We start from the raw sequence: 21,740 nt of genomic DNA on the forward strand, positions 1-21,740 counted from the left end.
GGTCATGCTAGATGACCGAGCATGAAAGTGTCTCCGCATGGCAGAGGTGAGGACGGAAGCGAAAGCCCTGAAATGCCACACTGCCCACGTCCTTAGAGACCAAGGTGTAGAGTCTAATTCTAAAGCAAAGCACTCTTGGGACAGGATCACAAGACTGGTTGAACAGGAAGAGATTTTTGCCTTGATACGGGTCATGGGAAAAGACACGGAAATAACGTTTCTGGTAAATCCCACCTGGGACTTCAGGTTAGGGCTATCGAAATCTGCTTTAAGATGGTGTGCCTGAAGGCTCGGTGGATGTTTGTCATCTGTCTGAAGGAGAATGCAGTGGTCAACAGAGTGTCGGGGAGACACGGGAACCGTGGCAGGAGGTATCACCTTAGCACAAACATGGGAATGGCTCCTAGGCGAGGTGAGCACTGTCCCCAAACTCCTGAAGAACAAGTCCTTTGCACAAGAAAACTAGACAAGTCCATGAAGTCTGGGTAACTTTAGAGGAGAGGAAAGACTCCTCCCTAAAGGACCTCATTAAAACATTAATTCTAAACCTTGCTGTTCAAAACCATAACGGGCTGCTGCGTGTGAGGGCTGAGGGCTTGGATGGTGGAAGGCTGGGTGGCCAGGTTGAGCCTGGCACATGCGAAAAGATGAGCAAACTCTAAGAGCGAGGTGAAGACATTGCTTGTTGGTTGTGCAGTTTAGCGTGTGGGTTAGCCCTTATCCATAATGTCCATGACTGTTGAATGTTAGTTAGGGGTTTCTGCTGCTGTGGAGAGACGCCAGGACCACGGCAACTCTTAAAAGAAAAGCATTTACTTGAGGGGGCTCACTTACAGTTTGGAGGTTCAGTCCATCATGATCATGATGGGGAGCATGACTACGCCTTGCAGGCAACAGGAAGTCAATTGACTGACACACTGAGGGAAGCTTGAGGAAAAGAGACCTCAAAGTCCACTCCCACAGTGACACACCTCCTCCAACAAGGCCACACATACTTCCTAACAGTGCCACTTCCTTTGGGGGCCATTTTCTTTCAAACCACCACAATGATCTAATGAGGTAAGCATAACACATGGTCCCAAGTTCAACAACATCCCGCCCAGACTTGAGTCCCAGCTCTATGCCTCATTTACTGAGTGGCCAGACTGACCATGAATAAGCTAGCTAACTGTCCTAGCCATGTCTCTTACTATCTAGCATGAGGACAATATAAATGTTTACACCATGAAGATGATGTGAACCAACACAGAGAAAACACTCCAGACACCGTCAAGTCCGTAAGAAATTCACAACGATGTGTTTGTGATTTATTATGATTCCTGTGCAGTCTTGCTATGCTCTGAAGAGCCTTAGTTATAAATTAGTCTATAATTCTATAAATTGTAAAGGGTGACAATGACCTGAGCAGACCCATCATTAGAAGATTTGGGGGGAAGCTTTGGTGCCTTAGAGTTTCTGCATTCGTGCATGAACTGTAATGACAAGCAGGCAGGAAAGTTCGTTCATTTAGGATCCACACAGTTCCCAGAGCCAACTACCACCTTAAAACACCAGCTGCTGCCAGTCGTCGAGGTTAGCAAAGTCTGGGAGGCGGATCCTAGAATCTAGGGAGCAGCCTCCACGGAGGATGGAGCAGGCTTCTCGGGCTCCTCTCCCAGATCCACAATCCGGATGGCGTTTTCCTTCTTAGACAGCCAGAAGGCAGCGTAGACTGGCTCTGAGAACTTGCAGTCAAACTTGTGGATCAAAGTCATGGTATCATACTCTACGCCATAGAAGGAAAGGGTTCCTCCTGGGAAGCTGACGTAGATCCCAAGCCTCCGGAAAGGGCCTGCCTTGAGCGGGGTCTCTGTGTCGCTGTGCCAGGCTGTGAACTCCTTGCCATTCCAGTGAATGCTCCAGGAGAAGTTATTTCCAGAAATGCAGCTGTTTCGCTCCTCCCCTTTACGGTCAATGCCTTTGCAGGTCAAGCCGACATAGGTGCCGCCTCCAGAGATCTCCACCTCAAAGTAATACCTGTGCAGGTACAGGCTCTGCTGGGACAGCACCTGCCGCCAGTGCAAGAACCTGCTGGGGAGGTCCGGGTAGGGGTGCTCCCAGGGCGTGGTGTTGGTGACCTTGCGGTTGTCCTCCTGCAAGCGAAGGTACCTGTGTGCTGTGTCTGGGTCAAATGTGATGTCGCATGCATCTGAGGAAACATAGAAGACAGCTTTAAACCCAGCTGCATGTTCCATAAGGATGCTACAAAAAATCAGCTGACTGCAATGAAGTTCCTTCTGCTGGGAGGTGAAATGATGAACTGTCGACTACCGCGTCACTTTAAGCTCTGGCTGACATATAGACATTTGCTTGCATTTATTATATACCACATGGTATTTGGAAATATGTTTTCACCATGGAATGGCTAAATCATGCTGATTAATGTGTAACATCACATATATCATAGTCATTGCTTTTGTATATGGGTGGTGGGGATACTTTCTTTTTGCAAGTCTACAGTATGTATGTATGATACAGTATGTATGATAGGCCTCTTAAATGTGTTCTATCACAAAGCATGGCTTAGGAATGGGGCACTTTTATTTGTTGTGTGTGAATGTTTGCCTGCATGTATGTCTGTGCACCACATGCATGCCTGGTGCCCTCAGAATCCAGAAGAGGATGTTAGATCCCCTGAAACTAGAATTGGACAATTGTGAGCTGTCATGTGTGTTCTAGGAATTGAACTTGGATCCTCTGGAAGAGCAGCAAGTATCCTTAACCACCGAACTATCTCTCCAGCCCTGATTGGTTGGTCAATTGCCTTAGAGTCTCACCGCATAACCTAGGCTGGCCTTGAGCACACCGTTCTCCTACCTTGACCTCATGAGTGCTATGCTTAGAGGTTGCCAAGGTTATAGACATGTTCTACCATGTCTGGCTAGAAATACAGTGCTTTTGAAAATGGTAACAGTTGGGTATGGGCACACACCTCTAATCTCTAACTGGGAAGCAGAGACAAGAGGACCAAGAGTTTAAAGCCAGCCTGGGCTACATACATGTGGAGACCCTGTGACAAAAACCAAAATGCTACCAGACCACATCAATGCAATAATAATAAGATTTTGTCAAGGCAGACGTAAAAGTGACCTATGTGATAAATGGACAGTACATTTCAAAATGCCAAGTCATGAAATGCAAAGAAAGTCTGAGGGACTGATACGGACTGGAGAGGATTAAGAAAACATGAGAACATGGGTCCTGGTTAGCTTTGTCAATTTGACACAGCCTAGAGTCACCTAAGACGAAAGCCCCAATAGAACTGTCTCAATCAGATTAGTCTGTGGGCAAGTCTGGGGAGGTTGTATTGATTATTAATTGATCCAGGAAGGCCCAGCCCACTGTGGGCGCCATCAGCCCTCAGTTAAATAAGCACGAGGCTATGATTAAACAAGCCGTCAAGCAGCATTCCCCGTGGTTTCTGCTTCAAGTCCCTGCCTTGAACTTCTGCCCTGACTTTCCATGATAGACTGTGTCCCAAAAAGGTAGGATGAGATAAACCCTTTCCTCCCCCAAGTTACTTTTGTTCAGACTGTTGTCACAGCAACAGAAAGGAAACCAGAACACACATCTGTGTTCCTGAGTTCAACTTTGGGCCAATGTGGTGGTTTGAATGAGAATGCCCCCGCACCTCCAGGCTTGTTTATTTGATTTCTTGGTCCCCAGTGAGTGGAACTGTCTGGGAAGGATTAGGGGTGTGAGCTTGATGGAGGAGATGTGTCACTGGGGATGGGCTTAGGGGTTTCAAAAGTCCACGTTATTCCTAGTATCTCCTTTCTCTTCCTGCCTCTAGGTTGTCTCTCAATGTGTAAATGCTCAGCTACTGCTTCAGTGCCATGGCTGCCTGCTACCATGCTCTCTGCCATGATGGTCGTGGACTCTAACCCTCTAAAACTGTCAACTCCCAATAAACACTTTATTTTATATTTTATAAACTGCCTTGGTTATGATGATTTATCACAGCAATAGAAAAAGTAACTAGAACAGCCAGAAAAAAAATCTACAAAGTTGTTAATAATATTGCAACAATGCTAATTTCTTGCAGGATGTATCATAGCTATGTATGACATCAACATCTAAGAGAAACTGAGTGATAGGTAGATATATAGGAATTTTTATCCATTTTTTGTGTTTCTTAATTTATTTCAGGAAGAAATTTTTCAGTTAGAAACTTTATATCGTTTAGGTATAGATGAGCGGTTTATAAGAACCTAAATCCTCTATAAGATACCGTGGTTCTTGCTTTGGAACAGCAATCCACTGCCATCAGCATGCGGAAGGGGATACCTTTCACTACTTACATTGGAGAAACTCATCCCGGGTTCTGGGCTCAGGTTTTGAGGTCCTATACTTGCGCTGGACAATGGCAGACACTTGAGTTTGGATGTCATATTCCTCTAGAAAATTAGAGAGTTGTGAATAGCACCTGTCCAGGTAGCTGGGAGAACCCAAGAAACAGGCTGCCCTTGCCCAGGCTTCTGGAGGGTCTGGTGCCTGGGAACCTGGGCACACTCCATGTACCAGACAACCCCTACTGGAGAAGACCCCAGGCTGACACAGAAGCCACTCAAAACCCAGGCATCAGCAGCCTGAGAAGTCAGTCCCAGAAAGCTGATGCAATATGACAGATTTACTTCCTTCAGGTTGCAATTATAAAGCCGAGAGAAGAATCACCAATGGCCTAGCCAAGGAACAGCTTTGAAATGCTTCTTTCTCCCTTCCTTCCCAGATTCCCTCTTAGTTCCTCACCTTCCCTGGCAGACTCCTGGAGCTTCTCCTTATAGCTCTCCAGCAGCTGGATTAAGTGCAGGGTTGAGTCTGTGATGACCTTGCGGATGCCTGAGAGTTTATCCTTCAGCCCTATGTAAATGCTGGGGGAGGCAGCCTCTTCAGTCTTCTTAAACTTGCAGTACTCCTGCAGGAAGGGAAACAGAGTCAGGCAGCTCTTCTCAGCATATCTCTTTCTGCATCTGTGAAATGGGCTGATGGCAATGTGTACTTCTATGCTTCGGGGCCCTACAGAGGAAGTGGATCTTCTTAAAATCAAGTGGGGAAATGGGTTTCTTTCTTTCTTTCTTTTCTTTTTTTTTTCTTTTTTTCTTTTTCCAAAACAGGATTACTCTGTGTAGCTTTGGAGCCCGTCCTAGCACTCACTCTGTAGAGCAGGCTGGCCTCAAACTCACAGAGATCCACCCACCTCTGCCTCCCGAGTGCGAGCGTTGGGATTAAAGGCCTGCGCCACCACCGCTCATCTGGAAAGTGGGTTTCTTACTGTCAAAAGATGTATGATCACAGACAGCTCCCATGTATAAATCAGACTGAGGACCAGAGAGTAAGAACATTCTTACCTCGGTCATTTCTGAATTCTTTCTCTTTCCATAGCTTAAGTACAGGTTGTGGTAAGGATAGAAGAACTGGCTACGGCTGCTGCATTTAGAGATTCCCAAGCCAACCCTCAGTCCTTGTCAACCCAACGAATCTCCATGTTTTCTTTGTGTTTGGAATTGCAAAACAAAGCAGAGAAAGAAAGAGACTATCCACATTTGTTTTTTGTTTTGTTTTTTGTTTTTCTGGGTTTTTTTTGTTGTTGTTGTTGTTGTTATGTCTCACTCTTTGAAAGATTAACTACGGCTGTCTTTGGGTACTGAGGTTACAAGCATTTTTGTTTGTTTTTTTTTTTTCATATATTTCTGATTTTCACCGTATTCGATTTTCTGCAAATAGAAGGGAATTGTTTAAAAAGCAAAGGCAAGAAATTGTTTGTATTTGAAATAATAAAACTGAAAGAAAAGTTGCAGATTCTTTACTCTGACCTGTCGGTTTGGTAAGTGAGGAATATGATACTCTTGAGAGTTTGGGTGGCTTTTTAAAAATGCTTCACGTTGGTATCTAGTGACAGATCTAAATGTGTAGTGTTATCCTGCAAGATGGCATGGTCGTTAGACCTAGGGCTAACTGATTTATGCCTCTCATGTACATGATACATTGTGAGATGGAAAGTTCCATTCCCTTGGCTAAGCCCTCCTCAGTTACCCCAGTGGCCACAGCCCAGTCTGAAAAGCAGCCGGTCTCTCCAGTCCCACACTGCCATGCAAACCTCAACGCACCTACCAGAGTCTGTCAGGAAACAGATCTCTGCACTCTTCGCTGCCCCACCTAAAGTCCTTCATGGTTGCACATTGGTCTGGCCGTGCCAGGCTCATCTTGCGTCACTGCAGACCCCACACCCACATCTTGTCAAAGTGCCTTGGCTCCTTGAGCCAGGCACGCTTTCTCACAGTCCCGTCTTTGCACATGGTGGTCTCTATCTGGCGCCGCATACAGAACCTAGAATGTGAGTCCCCTTCCAGGGTCGTCCCCACTCTGCGCGATTCTCTCTGTCCCTCCTGGATTGCTGTTTCCTGATGAATCAAGCCCTGACTGACTCTCCTGCTTCTTCAGTTCCCTGTGTGAAAAGACAGTCCCGTTCACGGGTGTGTCTCAGGCCAGAGGCGAGGAGGGTCCCGGCCCCGCCCCCAGCCTCGGTACCTCCAGGAAGAGCACAGTGTTGCTGATGGCGGCCAGCCTCTCCAGCTCCTGCTTGCTTTTCTCCATCTCTATGCTCCTGTACTCCAGGTGGGTCTTGATGCCGTTGACCTGATTCAGCGCAGCCTGTTCCTTCTCTTCTAAGAACAGCATGACATCGGCCTGGGCCTTCCTCACAGCTGCAAGGAGTTCCCCAAACTTCTCTTCAGTTACCACCTTTACCTCTGACACTGACGCCTGGTAGGGAAGGAGTGGGAAGCAGGCGAGACTCCATCAGTCTTCCAGCATGGTCAGAGCACAACACCCATAACCAGGAAGCTGAGAAGTCCAAAGATTAAGAGACACCAGACTGTAAGAGGCAGTTTTGTGCTTGTGGGAATTCTGGGTTCCTGGGAAAGCAGATGTGCTCTTCTAGGTATACACTAATTCTGGGGTTCTCAAACTTCCTAATGCTGTGACCCTTTCACACAGATCCTCATGTGTGGTGACCCCACCAACCATAACATTTTTGTTGCTATTTCATAACTGTAGTTTTGCTACTGTTATGAATCATAATGTAAATATCTAATATGCAGGATATCTGATGTAGGACCCCTGTGAAAGGGTCATTGGACCCCAAAGGGGTCATGACCCACAGGTTATGATAACCACTGTCCTGGTTGTCATAAGGGCAGTAGTAGTGTTCATTATATTTGATAATTATATATTTCAAGAGAGAGAAATGATTGTGCTGTTTTGTGTAAGTATTCTTAGCCTTTCGTTATGCCTTGTTTAAATGACCATTAGCTGAGCCAAAAGATATTCCAGGGTCTCTAGCAGGCAGTCCCCATGAATGTTTAGAGAGTGTTGGTGACTGTGGCACCCAAACAATTGCACATCACTGAGTGCACTTCCGAAGACAGTCCTGGATATAGATTCCTTTGTCCTAATCCCCATATCCCCTCCCAATAGCCCAGGGCCCATTCGCTGCCTGCCTCAGCATCTTCCACACCCCCACTGCCCACATAACTGAGATCTCTCTCCAGGTTCTGTTTTCAGTTCTGCCAATTTAGGGCCAGGGCTAGGCCTACATCAGGCTTCTGAGGGAAGTGAAAGTGGCTGATGTCCTCAGGGAGGCACACAAGCACCCCGCTCTCCAAGGAGGCAGCAACTCAAAATGAGTATCCTGATCAGGAAAGGGCTGTCACAGTGCCAGTGGGAGCCAACAGCTTTGGAAAGAGAAGGCAAGAAGGAAAGATGGCAGCAGATAGAAGAGCCTGGTTCAGGCTGGACCTTGGAATGAAATGCTGGGAAAACAGTCTCCAGTCAGCCTTTGTGATCTATAGCTGTCAGCAGAAGGGAAGAGAGCAAGGGGCATCCTTCCTGGAGAGGGTCCTGAAGAGTGTATGGAATGCCCACACACTCACTGCACGTCAGCTTTTCCACTATCTGCTGGTTTCCTCGGGCTAGAGCTGGATAGAACGTGAAGCAAATACGCTGTGGTACCATTAAGAAAGAGAGAGAGCAGTTTCTCCAAATTCCTCCAGCCCAGACCAGGAAAAGCCCTGGGATAAACGGTCGTGTGCAGGAGACAGGGCAGCGTGAGGCAGCCTGGGGTCCTTGCTGCCTGTCTGGTTACTTGTACGATGATATAGAATTATAAGTGCAGCAACCAGAATGAGTCAGAGCTGCTCTGTGGCAGACACTGGGGCAAACGTCCCATCTCCTCGCATCTACCCTAACAAGAAGACACCATGATGCTCCCTGTCACTGAGATGAGAAAATAGAGACACCAGTGATTTGCCCCAAATCAGAGAGTTATGATCAGCACCCGTGTGTTTGATCACAGCCATGGTTCAGATGTGGTTTGTTCATGTGCTGGGTTCCCAGAGTGTCAGGCATTGCAGTAGAAGGAAATGGAAGAGTCATAGAGGGCTCTGCCTGTACCCTCGGGAGGAACTGAGGCAGTTTTTTTTTTTTTTTTTTGGACCCCAACCCTCATCAGTTCCTGTGAAAGGGTTGTTATAAAAAAAAAAAAGGTGAGTCTTAGCTGGGCAGTGGTGGTGCACACCTTTAATCCCAGCACTCAGAGAGGCAGAGACAAGTGGATCTCTGTGAGTTCGAGGCCAGCCTGATCTACAGAGTGGATTCCAGGACAGCCGGAGATACACAGAGAAACCTTGTCTATAAAAAACAAAACAAAACAAACGAAAGTGAGTCTTGCTCTTCTGACCTCTCTGTCTCTCTTCTGTATACATTCTTGCCACAATGGCGTTAGCCACCATGAGACCCTCACAGAAACCACCTTGTACACATACAATTATGAACCTCCAAAAAATAGTAAATTCGAGCCAAACAAACTATATAGCCATGGAATATAGACTCATCATTGTACACTGTCTCAGCACATGACTGGATTTCAATCTAATTGTTAAAGTATATTTTAACACTGAAAATAGACTATGAAAGAAAAGATGGAGGAATCCACCTTGGAAGACAAGTCAGTTTTGTTTACAGCCTTTGCTTTAAGGGGTTGGAGTGGAGGCTGTAGAGCTGTTGGTATCTCATCCAAGCTCCACATTAACTAACTCTTTCCAGCCCTCTGGCTCAATCACCCTTCGCACCCACCAGGCAGTAGGAATCCATGTTTCATGAGTCACAGAAGCTAGTAGGGACTCCCTGTCCTGTCCACTCCCTATCCAGATTGGCTTTAAACTCTTGGCAATCCTCCTGTCTCAACCTCCCAAGGGCTGAGATTACAGGTGTGGGTCAACATGACAAGCTTGCATATGCTTTCTGAACCAGGGTGTGTTTGCCTGGTAGGGGTTGAATGTAGCTTTTCACTCAGAGATCCAGGAATTGTATGTACCTGGGCTGCTTCTATCACAGGAGGGTGGGCTGTCTGAGCAGAGCGGATTCCCTGTCTTACGTGCTAGAGACTGGAGAAGAGTCAAGAATTCCTAGACTAGTAAGTGATGTTAACACGACCAGCGCAGTGCCGCGCTGCTTGGCTTTGCTTCTCTGGCTTATGGCCACTTTTTAAACAGACTCTAAAATCCAGGCACAGAAAAAGACATGGAAATCAATATGAGGATGTCGTGGGAAAAGAACCTCCAGAGTTACAATATGTAGGTTCCTCAGAAAAAAAAAACAGTTAAATGAGGCTAGATGGCCTTAGTCTGAAGACAAAATTCAAGGCCATATCCTTCCCCATTCCATCAGAGGCCACCCTGATGAAGGCTAGCCTAAGGGAGTCACCTGATGATGGATGATGTTGGTGGATGAGGCTCAGGCTCCTGCTGTGGCATCTCCTTCCTACACCTTCCCATTGGGAAATGTTTATTTGCATATTAATGAAATGTGTGAATGATGTTACTTATTTCCCAAGCCATGACAAGTATGGCATGTAAATTCAGTAGTTAATGGTTTTAAAATTCTGAGGATATACAAACACCCATTCAGAATGTACTGAATCATTCTCCGACAAGAAAACAACAATCCCATATTCTCCCATCCAGGCAATTGGAAGAGTCCGAGACAGTCTTAACATCTCTCTGTGTGTCTCCACATTCCTGGCACTATCTCTCTGGCCACCATGTCTTTATGGAAACTAAGTAGGAGTCAGATTAAAGAGCCAGAGCAGTGCCCTGTGGGATCCTCCAAATCATCCAGAACTTGCAGATCAAGTTTCTGAGACTTTACAGGAGCAACTTTTTTTCTTTCTTTAGAAAGAGACTGTCCCTTTAACAAATAAAATGAGGTCTGAACAGAGGACACTGATATCTGACATTAGAGATTGCTTAGCTTTTTTCAGAGTGTGCGTCCCATGACATCTTGCAACCATGCAGGACCCTGAAGAGAGAGGCAGGACTCTCTAGGTATGTCAGTTCCCTTAGGCCCCTAGAACAAAGGGAGTCCCTCCATCCCATAGGTTTTCATGGAGAGCAGGGCTAAGTGTTACACTGTGACCTAACCTGACTCAGCCTACATGCCAAGGGGCATGAAGGGAAGCACAAAGTAGGACCATAAACCTATTCTGCAGCTGCAAGGTAGAGGTAGGGCTTATCAGCTGTGTGTCTTAAGAGGGAGAGACTGCAGGGGTGTGGCCTGACTGCTAGGAGGTACAGAAAACACAGTAGTTAAAAGGTCTGTGACCTAACAGCTGTTAGTAAGGAAGGTTTTTATCCTTCAACACATAGTTAATTATAAACATTCAGGAGACAGAAATTAAGTTGGATACTGGTTTAGAATAAATTTATAAGTAAGTGGGTAGGTGATGGATAATTAGATGGATGGGTAGTTGGGTGGATGATGGATGGATGAATGGATGGGAAGATGGATAGGGGGATGGGTGGATTGTTGGATGGATGGATGGATGGATGGATGGATGGATGGGTAGATGGATGGATGGATGGGTAGATGGGTGGATGGATGGATGGATGGATGGATGGATGGATGGATGGGGGCTGGATGGATGGATGGATGCATGGATGGATGGATGGATGGACAGATGGGCAGGCATGTAGATAAGTAGATGAGTAGGTGAATAGATAGTGGATAAAGTGTGGGTGACTGGTGGAGAGTCAAGTAGACAGAATCATTCATTCTCAGCATGCAAGATGATACTTCCAATTCAGTGCCACAGGGCAGGTGTCCTACATTCTCCTCCGAGTTGGTGACTCTTGGCTTGTCACCAGTGAGAGGTATTTATGGAACTTACTATTGGGAAATTGAAATCAAACCAGAAGAGACCAAAGCTAAACTGCCTGTCATAGCGCTGGCCTCACCAAATGCCACTGGCTAATCTAGGAGTTCTTGATTCTTTTCTCCAGCTTCCAGCAGATCAATTTACTGGGATGGAAGAAGCCAGAGGACACAAAGTTCCTGGAGCTCTGACTAAACACCTCCAATCACAAGCGTACACACACACTTCCGTTAGTTAAGAAAACATATATAATCCTGATGTGGTGGTGTACGTCTGTCATCCCAGCAGCACTTGAGTGGCTGCTGCAGGAGGATTGCTATATTTGGTCCTACCTGTTCGACATAGTGAGTTCTAGGCTAGTGTGAGCTACAAAGTGAAACTGTCAAAAGAAAGAGAGAGTGTGTACCACCCAAGGGGGGAGGAGGGAGAGAGGGAGAGAGGAAAACTGTTAGTTCAAGACTAATCCAGGTGTATTTCATATTATTAAAAAGTGAACCATTTAACCAGTTTTAAAACTTAAGTCAATTTTAAAAATATCCTTACTATTATTTTATGTGTATGGGTCTTGCCTGCACTTATGTCTGTGTACCACATTCCTGATGCTCCTAGAGGCCAGAAGAGGTCATTAAATTCCCTGAAACTGGAGGTAAAGACAGCTGTGAGCTATCACATGGGCTCTGGGAATTGAACTGGGGTCCTCCTAAACAGCATCTGCTACTCTTAACCCCTCATCCATCTCTTCATCCTACTTACGTCAATTTTATAAGAAATCCTGACAAGGTGAAGGCACCTCATAATGTGGCCAACTGTGCCTACTACGTTCACTTGTTGAGATCTCTGCTGGATCTTTAACCCATGTCCTATAGCCCCAAATGGGTCTCGCTAACCCTGCAGTGGCAGCCTTGTATGCTGAAGCCAGAGAGATCACCCGAGTCAGCCTTACCAAGACAGACTTATTGTTGGCTTGGAGTCTGGCAATGGCGTTTTCGTTCAACTTGAGCTTCTGTTCCAGCTCCAGCTGCATGCACCGAAGGTCAGCCTGAGGAGGAAAAAGGAGAGAATTCAGGAGCAAAGAGTCTGGTGTGTACAGAAAGTCCCCAAGGACAATAGTACTTTCTGTCCTCCGCATCCCTGCCTTTCTCCCCTGGGAGGAGAGCATGACCTTTAAAGCTGATCTCAGAAGCCACCCTAGAGGCACAAAGGGACAGACAGGTGTTAGTGGCCTCCTGGGACTGCATGAACTGTGCTGAGATAAGGGTCATTTATGTCCCACTCATAAATGCAAAGAATCTGCATTCTGTCTGTGTCCTGAGAAGACTAATTTGTCGGGCAGAGGACATCTCAGGACAGAGTAACTTTCAGGCTGAGTCCCGATTACTGCTCACCACTCTCATCCAGGTCTGCAGTGAGAGAGGGCCGTAAGCGGGTAGGAAAAAATACGCAACTTGTCAAGGAAATTAGCATGGGAAATTAAAGATGCAGACAAGAGTGGATTCTAAATGATCTGCAATCAATAAAGGGGTTAGCCATATCGAAGAGAAGCCTCGCTGGTCTGCACGGGACGTTGGGAAAGTGCTTTGAGAGCAAGACTTTTCATCGAAAGGGGTGGGTTTTGAAGATGCAAATATACTTGAGAAGCTCTGGACTGAGGCTGTCACAGCAGGGCTTCGCCGCTCAGAAACAACTGCCTGGTGAAGGATTTCAGAAGATTCAGCCAGTGACGGACACGGGGCCCACTACGGCTGTCGTTCAAGGGGCTGAGCTACATCTTGAGCTGCCAGTAGAGCTAGGCAACCCCACCCACATGGTCCTGGCTTTGCAAGCATGATAGTGTAAGAGTCATGGAGGGTTGCACCAGGATTCCAGAAAGTTAGTGAGGCCAGGCAGTGTGTGGCAGAGACCCTGAGGGGGCACCGTATGAAGGGAAGCTTGTAAGGAGGAGTAGCAGTGGGCTCTGTCCCACCGCCTGGCTAGCTTATACCCCGAAATAACAACACACAAATTGTATTAATTAAACACTGTCTGGCCCATTATCTCTAGCCTCTTCTTGGCTAACTCTAACATATTAGTTTAACCCACCTCCGTTAATGTGTATCACCACTTGACTGTGGCTTACCGGCATGAGTCCAACCAATGTCTGTCTCGGAGAAGAGAGCCATGGTGTCTGCCACACTTCCCTTCTTCCCAGCATCCTATTCTGTCTACTCCGCCCACCTAAGGGCTGCCTTATCAAAAGACCAAGGCAGTTTTTTTTTATTCAACCAATGAAAGCAACACATAGAAAGAAGACCTCCTACACCAGAAGCTGAAATTGGGGACATTCCAGAGTCGTAAGATATCTGTGGAGTAAAGCTGCGGGTGTAGAACACAACCTGCCCGGGAGAAAGGCTGTGTGTGCTGTAGTCAGCAGAATAGGGGGTTCATCTGGAACCCAGATGATTCCATCCCTGCTTTGGCTTAATTTTTCCTTGTTATGCCCCATTCCACCCTTTCAGAGTGAGAATATTTACTCTGTGCCTTGTTTATCAGAACCATGTAAACTGTGTTTGATTGTACAGAAGCCCACAGTTAAGAGATTGCCAGCCGTGGCGCACGCCTTTAATCTCAGCACTTGGGGGGCAGAGGCAGGTGGATCTCTGTGGGTTCAAGGCCAGCCTGGTCTACAAGAACTAGTTCCAGGAAAGGGATTGCCTTTAGTCTCGGAAACTACTTTGGACTTTTGAACAGTACTGTGACTATTGAGGACTACGGCACTTTTCAAGTCAGAACAACTGTATTTTTCATTATGATGTAGCCATGTACCTGCGGGGGTCAGGGATAGACAAAATGTTGTGGTTTGGAAGTGAGATGTCTCCCAGAGTCTCATGTGTTTGAATACTTGAGTGCTGGGAAGCAAAGCTGGGTCCTCGGGAAGAACAGCAAGTGTCCTGAACTGCTGAGTCATCACTCCAGCCTTTGCTCTCTGTTTCCAGCTGCCCAAGCCCCTGCCACCTTATCTTCCCACCATAACAGACCGCACCCCTCCTAACCTGTAAGGCAAAAACTCTACCTTCCTTAGGCTGCTCTTTGACAGGTATCTGGCCAGAACACCAAGAAAAGCCGCCAACATTTATGCATTTCTTATTATTTCACAACATAATGTCTCTAAATATTCATTTCTTTGCCTGGGAGATAGGGATACAATGCCTACTTCTCAGGCTGAGATAACACACTAAGTGAAATTAAGAAGAACTCTACAGAGCCAGGTACACTGTAAGAGAGCCGAAAGTGTCAATAATGCTATCTTTTCTGTGATTGGTCACCACCATGCTTGCTACCTTAGCTGCTTTCTATTCTCGCTGTGTTTGCACCTGGAGGCAAGTTCTGCCCTCCCTTCCCCACCCCTGCCCAAGCCAAAGCAAGTGCCTGCCTGAGAACCTTAGGTTTGCCTGTCCTGACTCTTCGCTCTTGTCTCGTGGGCTCAGAGGACACCACCATCTGCCAAAAAGACAATCTGCCAACAAAGAGTACCTAAGCCTTTGCAAACCTCAGAAGATCTGCCACTTTCCTACGTCCACAGTGAGACAGCAAAACACACACACACACACACTTAATAAACAGCTCTCAGTGCTTTTAATAGCTTTGGTCTGTGTTTCCAACCAAGTCATTATGCCCAATAAACCTCAGAAGTCATAAATTAAGCATCTGGCCACTTTCCCACGAAGCCTGGGGAAGTTTCACACCTCCCTTCACCCCTGCCCTCCCCCCACACACACAGTGAAGGAACAACTGTAGGCAGAACGTGGAGACATTGTGGAGGACCTGCAGACAGACTTTGCTAAAACCCTAGGTCTCTGGAATAAAGCTGAGGGTACCTCGGTCATGGCACCCCGACGCTTGAGATCTAATGCCTAGGAGTGGGGAGTGGGGAAAGGAGAGGAGGGGTGCCTTGCCTATTTGAAGGCAATCTTGGAACCTTTTGCAATGACCCAGTCCCGGGGTCGAGGAGGGAAAGGCGAGCTGCTCGTTTGAAGGAATCGGAAGACACAACAGAGCATGCCCTAGCAACCTGGTTCATCTGAGCAGCGATACCACAAGGGTGTTTTGAAGCCATTATCCCTTCGAGAGACACCCAGGATATCCAGCAAGGGGCTTCTTGGGCCTCTGCCCTCAGACTTCCATAAAAGGAGAAAGGGATACCTCGCACCAAAGGAGGACCCCTCTGAGTCACCACGAAGGAAGGCACTCCCACAAAAAAACATTACCACAAAAGGCGGGGCTGTCTGAGAGTCCTGACTCTCCAGTTATTCCTGTTCCTAGAAAATGAAGGGCTAAGGAAAAAAAGAGAAAGAAAGAAAGAAAGAGAGAGAGAGAGAGAGAGAGAGAGAGAGAGAGAGAAGGGCTTCCTAAGACTCTGACCTCAGTGTCCCGGAAGAAAGAAAGAAAGAGAGAAAGAAAGAAAGAAAGAAAGAAAGAAAGAAAGAAAGAAAGAAAGAAAGAAAGAGAAGGGCTTCCTGAGACTCTGACCTCAGTGTCCCCTAAGAGAGCGGCCCTGCTCTCATCCAAGCCATGGGCAACAGCCTGAGAGCCAGCCAGTGCTACCTGGGCGCCCAGACAGCCCGGTCTTCTCACAGAGCGCACAGAGTGGGAGAGCATTGAGAAAGGAGCTGACTGGAGTTTGAAGACCTTGTTCCTGGCTGAAGGATCTTGTAGCATCATTTAGTTTCCGCTCTGTTGCAAGGCCAACTTTGCCTTTAGGATGATAAGAGCTAGACCTGGACTCTGACTCCATTCCTCCGCGGCTGGACCGGGACCTGCTGCATGCCAATAAGATCAGCTAAGCCACACACTCCTGGCTCTTGGAAAGCGTAGTAGGATAGTCTGGTGCTTATGAGTAAGCGAGTTATATAATACTGGCCCCAAGGACCTCATTTGGGTTTCTGTGAGAAATTATTGCCCTGCGTGGCCCTGTAGCACCTATGGACTCCCAGCAAACAGACTGGGTGATGCTCGGTGAGAGTTCAAAACCTTCCAGTTCTCAGATGGTTGGTACCTTCTTTTCACAGATCCATCTTGTGTGTACAATCAGGGTCCATCTTGACCTTCTGGAATCAAAACTAAGTTTGAGCTGGTAGCCTGGAACTAGTGGTCTTCAAAGGCCTAAGGCATGGCTTAACTCAGGCCTTCCCTCTCCCAGGAGCACTGACTTCACTTCCAGGCCGGCTCCCCACTTCAAACATGCAGAGTTATGTTGCCCCACCCCTTTGGTATGCCGTGAAGTTATAGTATGTGTCATACCTTCCTGAGCCCAAATTCCCTGAGGGCACACAGTACAGCCAGCATCCCACTTAACCCATCAAGTGCACTCTGAAGAGCAGGAGGGAACTACATGCAATTTTGGGAGCAAAGAAAATAACAAAAGTAGTCCCAAGAACTTAAGTTTCACACACACACACACACACACACTCACACTCACGGGTTGGGGGCTGGGGATAATAGCAGAGATGGAGATCTCGTCTCCACGCTGTCAGGCCTGAGATTATGATAAGATCAAAGGAGCCTCAGGACAATGAACTAGAGCCTAGAAGAGCATTGAGGTCTGTTAGGAGCGACTGAGCTCTGGAAGTTCATCAGGATGGACCAGTGGTTGGGTGCAGCCAGCTCTCGACGCCTGGTTTTCATCCATCATTCTAACTGGTGGGAACCACGGGCACCTCAGAAAAGACACACATGCCTGACGGAAACGTCACTCTGTGCCCTCCTAGCTGACCTTACTTTGCCATTTCCTGCACACAACATGCCTGCACGAGTTATTAGACCTTGGCTGGTTCCAGAGTGACCTTCAGAAAGTAAGTTTACTTGTAGGAGGTGTGGTCCTGCTGAAAGGGACACTGGGTCTCTGGAATCTTCGATATGTCTAGTTAAGTCTTTTAAAACAGTCCTAATGGTGCTTGTCTCTTCAAGGTACTGTCTTCTGAGCTGGACTCTTGGGCTCCTTGTAATAAATCTTTTGCCTTCTAAGACCTGGTGGAGCCGCTCAGAGTGTGGCCAAGCCTACAGAGTAAACTTGCTCTCTGGATTAACACTAAGGACACGGGATGGAAGGACGCAGCTCTCCAAAGCAAACCAGAAAGAGAGGGGTCCATAACACAGGGCTGTTGCACTGTACACCCCCCCACACACACACACATACAGCCTCTCAGCCAGGCTTTGGTGTTTCGCAGCTCTGTCCTAAGATGTCTACCTCTGGGGTTCCGTACGTGCTACACACTGCTCCTCCTGCCCAAAGTGCTCACCCACATCTCTATGGTACTAGGTGGTCTAGCCTTCAATTTGTATTGCGTCCATGTTGGTATAGGCTCAGAGAATTTCTGAGGGAACCAAGCATAGATGTTCTGAGCAGAGGTTGTGGATGTGGGATCCAGAACAGGGGTGGAGAATTTCCCCCCTACTCAAATCTAGTGCATTGTTTGGTAGAGATTGGGTTTTAACATCTTCATTCATAGGTTTTCTAGTTAAAAAACCATAAAATTCAGATTCTACATCCAAAGAGAATAGCAACATGCTGTGCCCAAATGTCTCTAATGTACATACACCAGATCTTGGCTGGTTTTTTTGTTTCAATGGTTTCTTTGTTTCAATGGTTGTTTTGTTATTGTTTTTAAGTAATTAGGTCTGGGGAGACAGCTCCATCAGTGAAGTGCTTGCCTGAGGAGCTGAGGAGCTGGATTCCACACCCACACATTGGAAAAATGCTGGGGGTGTTGAAAGGATAGCTCAGCCATTAAGAGCTCTGGCTCCAGCAGGGCAGTGGTGGCGCATGCCTTTAATCCCAACACTTGGGAGGCAGAGGCAGGCAGATCTCTGAGTTCAAGGATACTCTGGTCTACAAAGCAAGTTACAGGACGGACTGCCAAGACTGTAACTCAGAGAAACCACATCTCAGAAAACAAAAACAAACAAGAGAACCCCAGTTCAATTACCAGCACCCACAGAGGGGCTCACAACTGTCTGTCCTTCTGGTATCTGGCATGCAAGTGGTGCATAAACACACGTGCAGACAAAACATCCATACACAGAAAATGAAAACAAATAAATATTCTTTAAAGCTGGGGGCTGAAGAGATGGTTCAGCCATTGAGAGCACCGCTGCTCTTGCAGAGGACCTGGATTTGGTGCTCAGTACCTACAAGACAGCTCAACTGTTGATAACTCCAGTTCCAGGAGACCTCATACCCTCTTCTGACCTCCACAAGTACCAGGCACACAGGTGGTGCCCATACATGTATGCAGGTAAAATATACACAGAAAATAAATCTAAATATGTGTCAGATTAAAAAGCATTTAGGCATAGTGTTACGTGCTTATAACTCAGTGCTTGGGAGGCAGAGACAGGTGGGGATCCCTGGGTCTTGCTGGCCAGGCAGCCTTGACCACTTGGTTAACTTAAGTCCAAATGAGAAGAAGCCCTGTCTCCAAAAACAGGAGCTGTTGGCAGTTGATACTTGCTGGGGAAGGGAGAATCACTCTCTTTTGAGGATGTGGCCTGGTAGGGTTCCCAAGCTTCCATGGGTGGTTCCACATCCATGCTCCAATCGTCAGCACTAACTGGACTTAGTGAGTTTTATATAAAAGATGAGCCGGGCGGTGGTGGTGCACACCTTCAGTCCCGGGAGGTAGAGGCAGGTGGATCTCTGTGAGGCCAGCCTGGTCTACAGGGTGTGTTCAAGGACAGTCAGGGATGCCACACAGAGAAACCCTGCCACGAAAAACCAAAACCAAACAAACAAACCAACCACGATAAGTTGGGAGGGGACGTATTGTGAAGAGGTGGAGGGGATGGGAGGAGGTCCATATAATCATATTTCATTGCATACCTGAAGTTAGCCTCTGCCTCCACATGCATAAACACATATATAGACCCACATGCACACAGACTCCCACATATAAGATAAAGAAATATTAAGATTACAATGTTGCGATTTGAGTTTTCCCTCACGTTTCTCTACTAAGGTGGCATTCCAGACGCTTCTGTGCCTCACTCACCCGTGTGAACTTGAACATGTACGGTAGAGACAGTCAGAGCCGTCACAATAATTACTGAAATTTCGGATGGGAAAATCCACAAAAAAAGACCTTTGAAGCGGCAGTACTCTTCAAGGGCTATTTCCCTCAGTTGGGCGGGGCCCTTTCCTCTGATGCCTTTGCTGATTTCTGAACTTTCCTTACAGGACTTCCCTTGATAGTGGAAACACAGGACACAGTTGACAAGTAGCTTCCCAGGCCGGAAATGGTGACTCACTAGTATCTGGAATGCAGAACTTTCCAGAACAACGCCCAGTAGGACTAGAGAGAGTCTACCTCTGGTGGAGAATCCTGGTGAGGAAAGTCCTTTACCCAGGCACCTCTTCCCTTTACTGCCCAAGAGCACGTGGCTCTGTCCACTGCGGGCAGTGCACAGAGGGAACGGCCTTGGGTGTGAAGCAAGACCTAGGGGACAGGAGTCAATCCCACTTCCTGCTGGGAAAAACTCAAAGTGGAAGCAAGAAGGCAGGTAGAGCTGTGGAGTCCGTGCCCCGAGACCTCATCGGGGTTTTTTGGCTTTAGGACAAAGGTGAGCAGTGCTCCAGAAATGGTTTCTTCATCTGATAGAAGTAAAGTGTCAGACTTAGAGCACAGTATTTCCCCGCCACTCCTGATAACCCTATCTGGTAAGAAACTTTTATTTGCCAGTAAGTTAAGTCGTCCTTGGCATTAACCTCAGTGTGTGTTTCAATTCTGTTAACTTGGTTTTTTTTTTTTTTAACTTTACTGCAGCCTTTTAGACTGGCTTCTTTTGCAGTAAAAAGAAAAAGAGAAATGAAGTTTGAGGTTTATTCTTTTCTCTTGGACTTCCGCCAAGGTTTGTATTTTGTGGGCTGATAGCGTCTGTGGCTCACAGTTCCTGCAGGGAGAAATATCACCCTCCTGAGGCAAAACTTCTACAGCCCACACCCAAACACACGTTACCAAACACAAGAAACGGGAGGAAATTCCCATGCAGGGACACAGACAATAGAGATTGCACCGCACCGGGGACACAGAGATGGGGACAGTGACCTGCTTTTGTTTCCAAAGCCACTGGCTAGAGATATTGACTTACACTAGACCAACACCCAGGCACTACAAGCTAAAGTCCTTGTCTGTGAACTAAAACCACAAAGTGACATCCACAGAGCCAGGCGGGGCAGCATGTCCGACCCCTGCCTGGGGACACCGTCTCCCACTGCCCCCTCCCATGTGAACAGACCCCCATCACTCACTTCTTTGTTCCTGCGGGCTGCATCCAGGGAAACGGTGTTGTGACCCCTGTGCTCGCCCTCGCCACATTCCTGGCAGACACACTGCTGGTGTGTGTAGCAGAAGGCAACCAGAGGGCTGTGGTGAAGAGGGCAGGTCCGCAGATCCTCGTCCTTTGAAGGTTCCGTCAGCTGGTGGCTGTGCAGTTTGCTGTTCTCCTGGTGTGGCCGCAGGTGCTCCTCACAGTAATTCACCATGCAGGTCAAACAAGACTTCACTGCCTTTACTCTGCTGGCCCCAAGACAGAAGTCACACAGGATCTCTCCCTCACCCTCATTACCAGGAGCACTGATCTTTGCGGGATCACAGCCCTGCTCCTGGGTTTCCTCCCTTGGCTTCCCCAGAGAGTCCACATCCTCTTCTTGTACTGGGAGAGCTGACCCAGGGTCTGGGCCAAGAGGGGCCAAAGGGTGAACGGTGATCCCAGGCAGTGGCCCTGGGGCAATCAGCTCCAATTCAGCCATCTGGAGGCTCTGCAGACTAAGGCGTCCTTCCTCTGCCTCTTGGCTCAGGAGCTGTGTAGCCCAAGTCAGACCAAAGAGCCACGCCCAGCTGATTGCAGCTGCCCGGAGACTTTAACTGTTTCCTCCCTCCCTTCCTTCCTCCCTCGCTCCCTCCCGAGGAAGCTCAGTTACTCAGACAGTACTGGGCTCCTCCGGATTGGCCAGTAGCCAGCAACAGTGACAAGGCGGCTAGATTTTCAGGCTCAGGACATCCTTTTGGCTCTGAAGTCTCTTCACTGGCTCAGACTTCTCTCACTCCTAGCCCAGCCCAGAAACTTCTATTCTTATGGTCTCCCCCAAAGGCTCTGCAGGAGACCACGTGTTCCTGTGGGTCTGGAAAACAGCAAGAGAAATTCCCAAGTTCTTTTAGAAGCCTATGTGGATTTGAGTGTTCCCACAAGCCATATTTTGCTTTGCATGTTTTAAAGGGATCCAGAATGCACGAACTTTGACAGTAGAGCAGCTGCTTACCCTAAATGAGCCACCAGCTTGGTCCCCCCACCACCACAAAAACCTATGACCTAAATAAATAATGTCGTCTAGCTTCTCTTGCTTTTAATAACTTGCTGACGAGCTGACATCTATTTTATTTTTGTTTATGTGCATGTAGGTTTGTGTGTATAGGTGTGTGTGTGTGTGTGTGTGTGTGTGTAATACAGAGAGACTGAAAGA

The 21,740-nt window shown here is 47.4% G+C and overlaps 1 protein-coding gene across 1 annotated transcript; it reads right to left on the reverse strand.

Annotated features, from left to right (window-relative positions):
• Window positions 1-1,274: 1,274 nt before the first annotated feature.
• On the reverse strand, window positions 1,275-21,328 carry Trim16 (tripartite motif containing 16). Its single transcript, XM_075992169.1, has 6 exons — window positions 20,529-21,328; window positions 12,192-12,287; window positions 6,568-6,801; window positions 4,789-4,954; window positions 4,341-4,436; window positions 1,275-2,188 (listed from the first exon to the last, which is right to left on the reverse strand). Exons 1-6 carry the CDS (start codon window positions 21,027-21,029, stop codon window positions 1,605-1,607), a joined length of 1,677 nt encoding a protein of 558 aa, XP_075848284.1. The 5' UTR covers window positions 21,030-21,328; the 3' UTR covers window positions 1,275-1,604.
• Between the last annotated feature and the right edge of the window lie 412 nt (window positions 21,329-21,740).

This window comes from Microtus pennsylvanicus, chromosome 11, assembly GCF_037038515.1.
Source record: "Microtus pennsylvanicus isolate mMicPen1 chromosome 11, mMicPen1.hap1, whole genome shotgun sequence".
NCBI lineage: Eukaryota > Metazoa > Chordata > Mammalia > Rodentia > Cricetidae > Microtus > Microtus pennsylvanicus.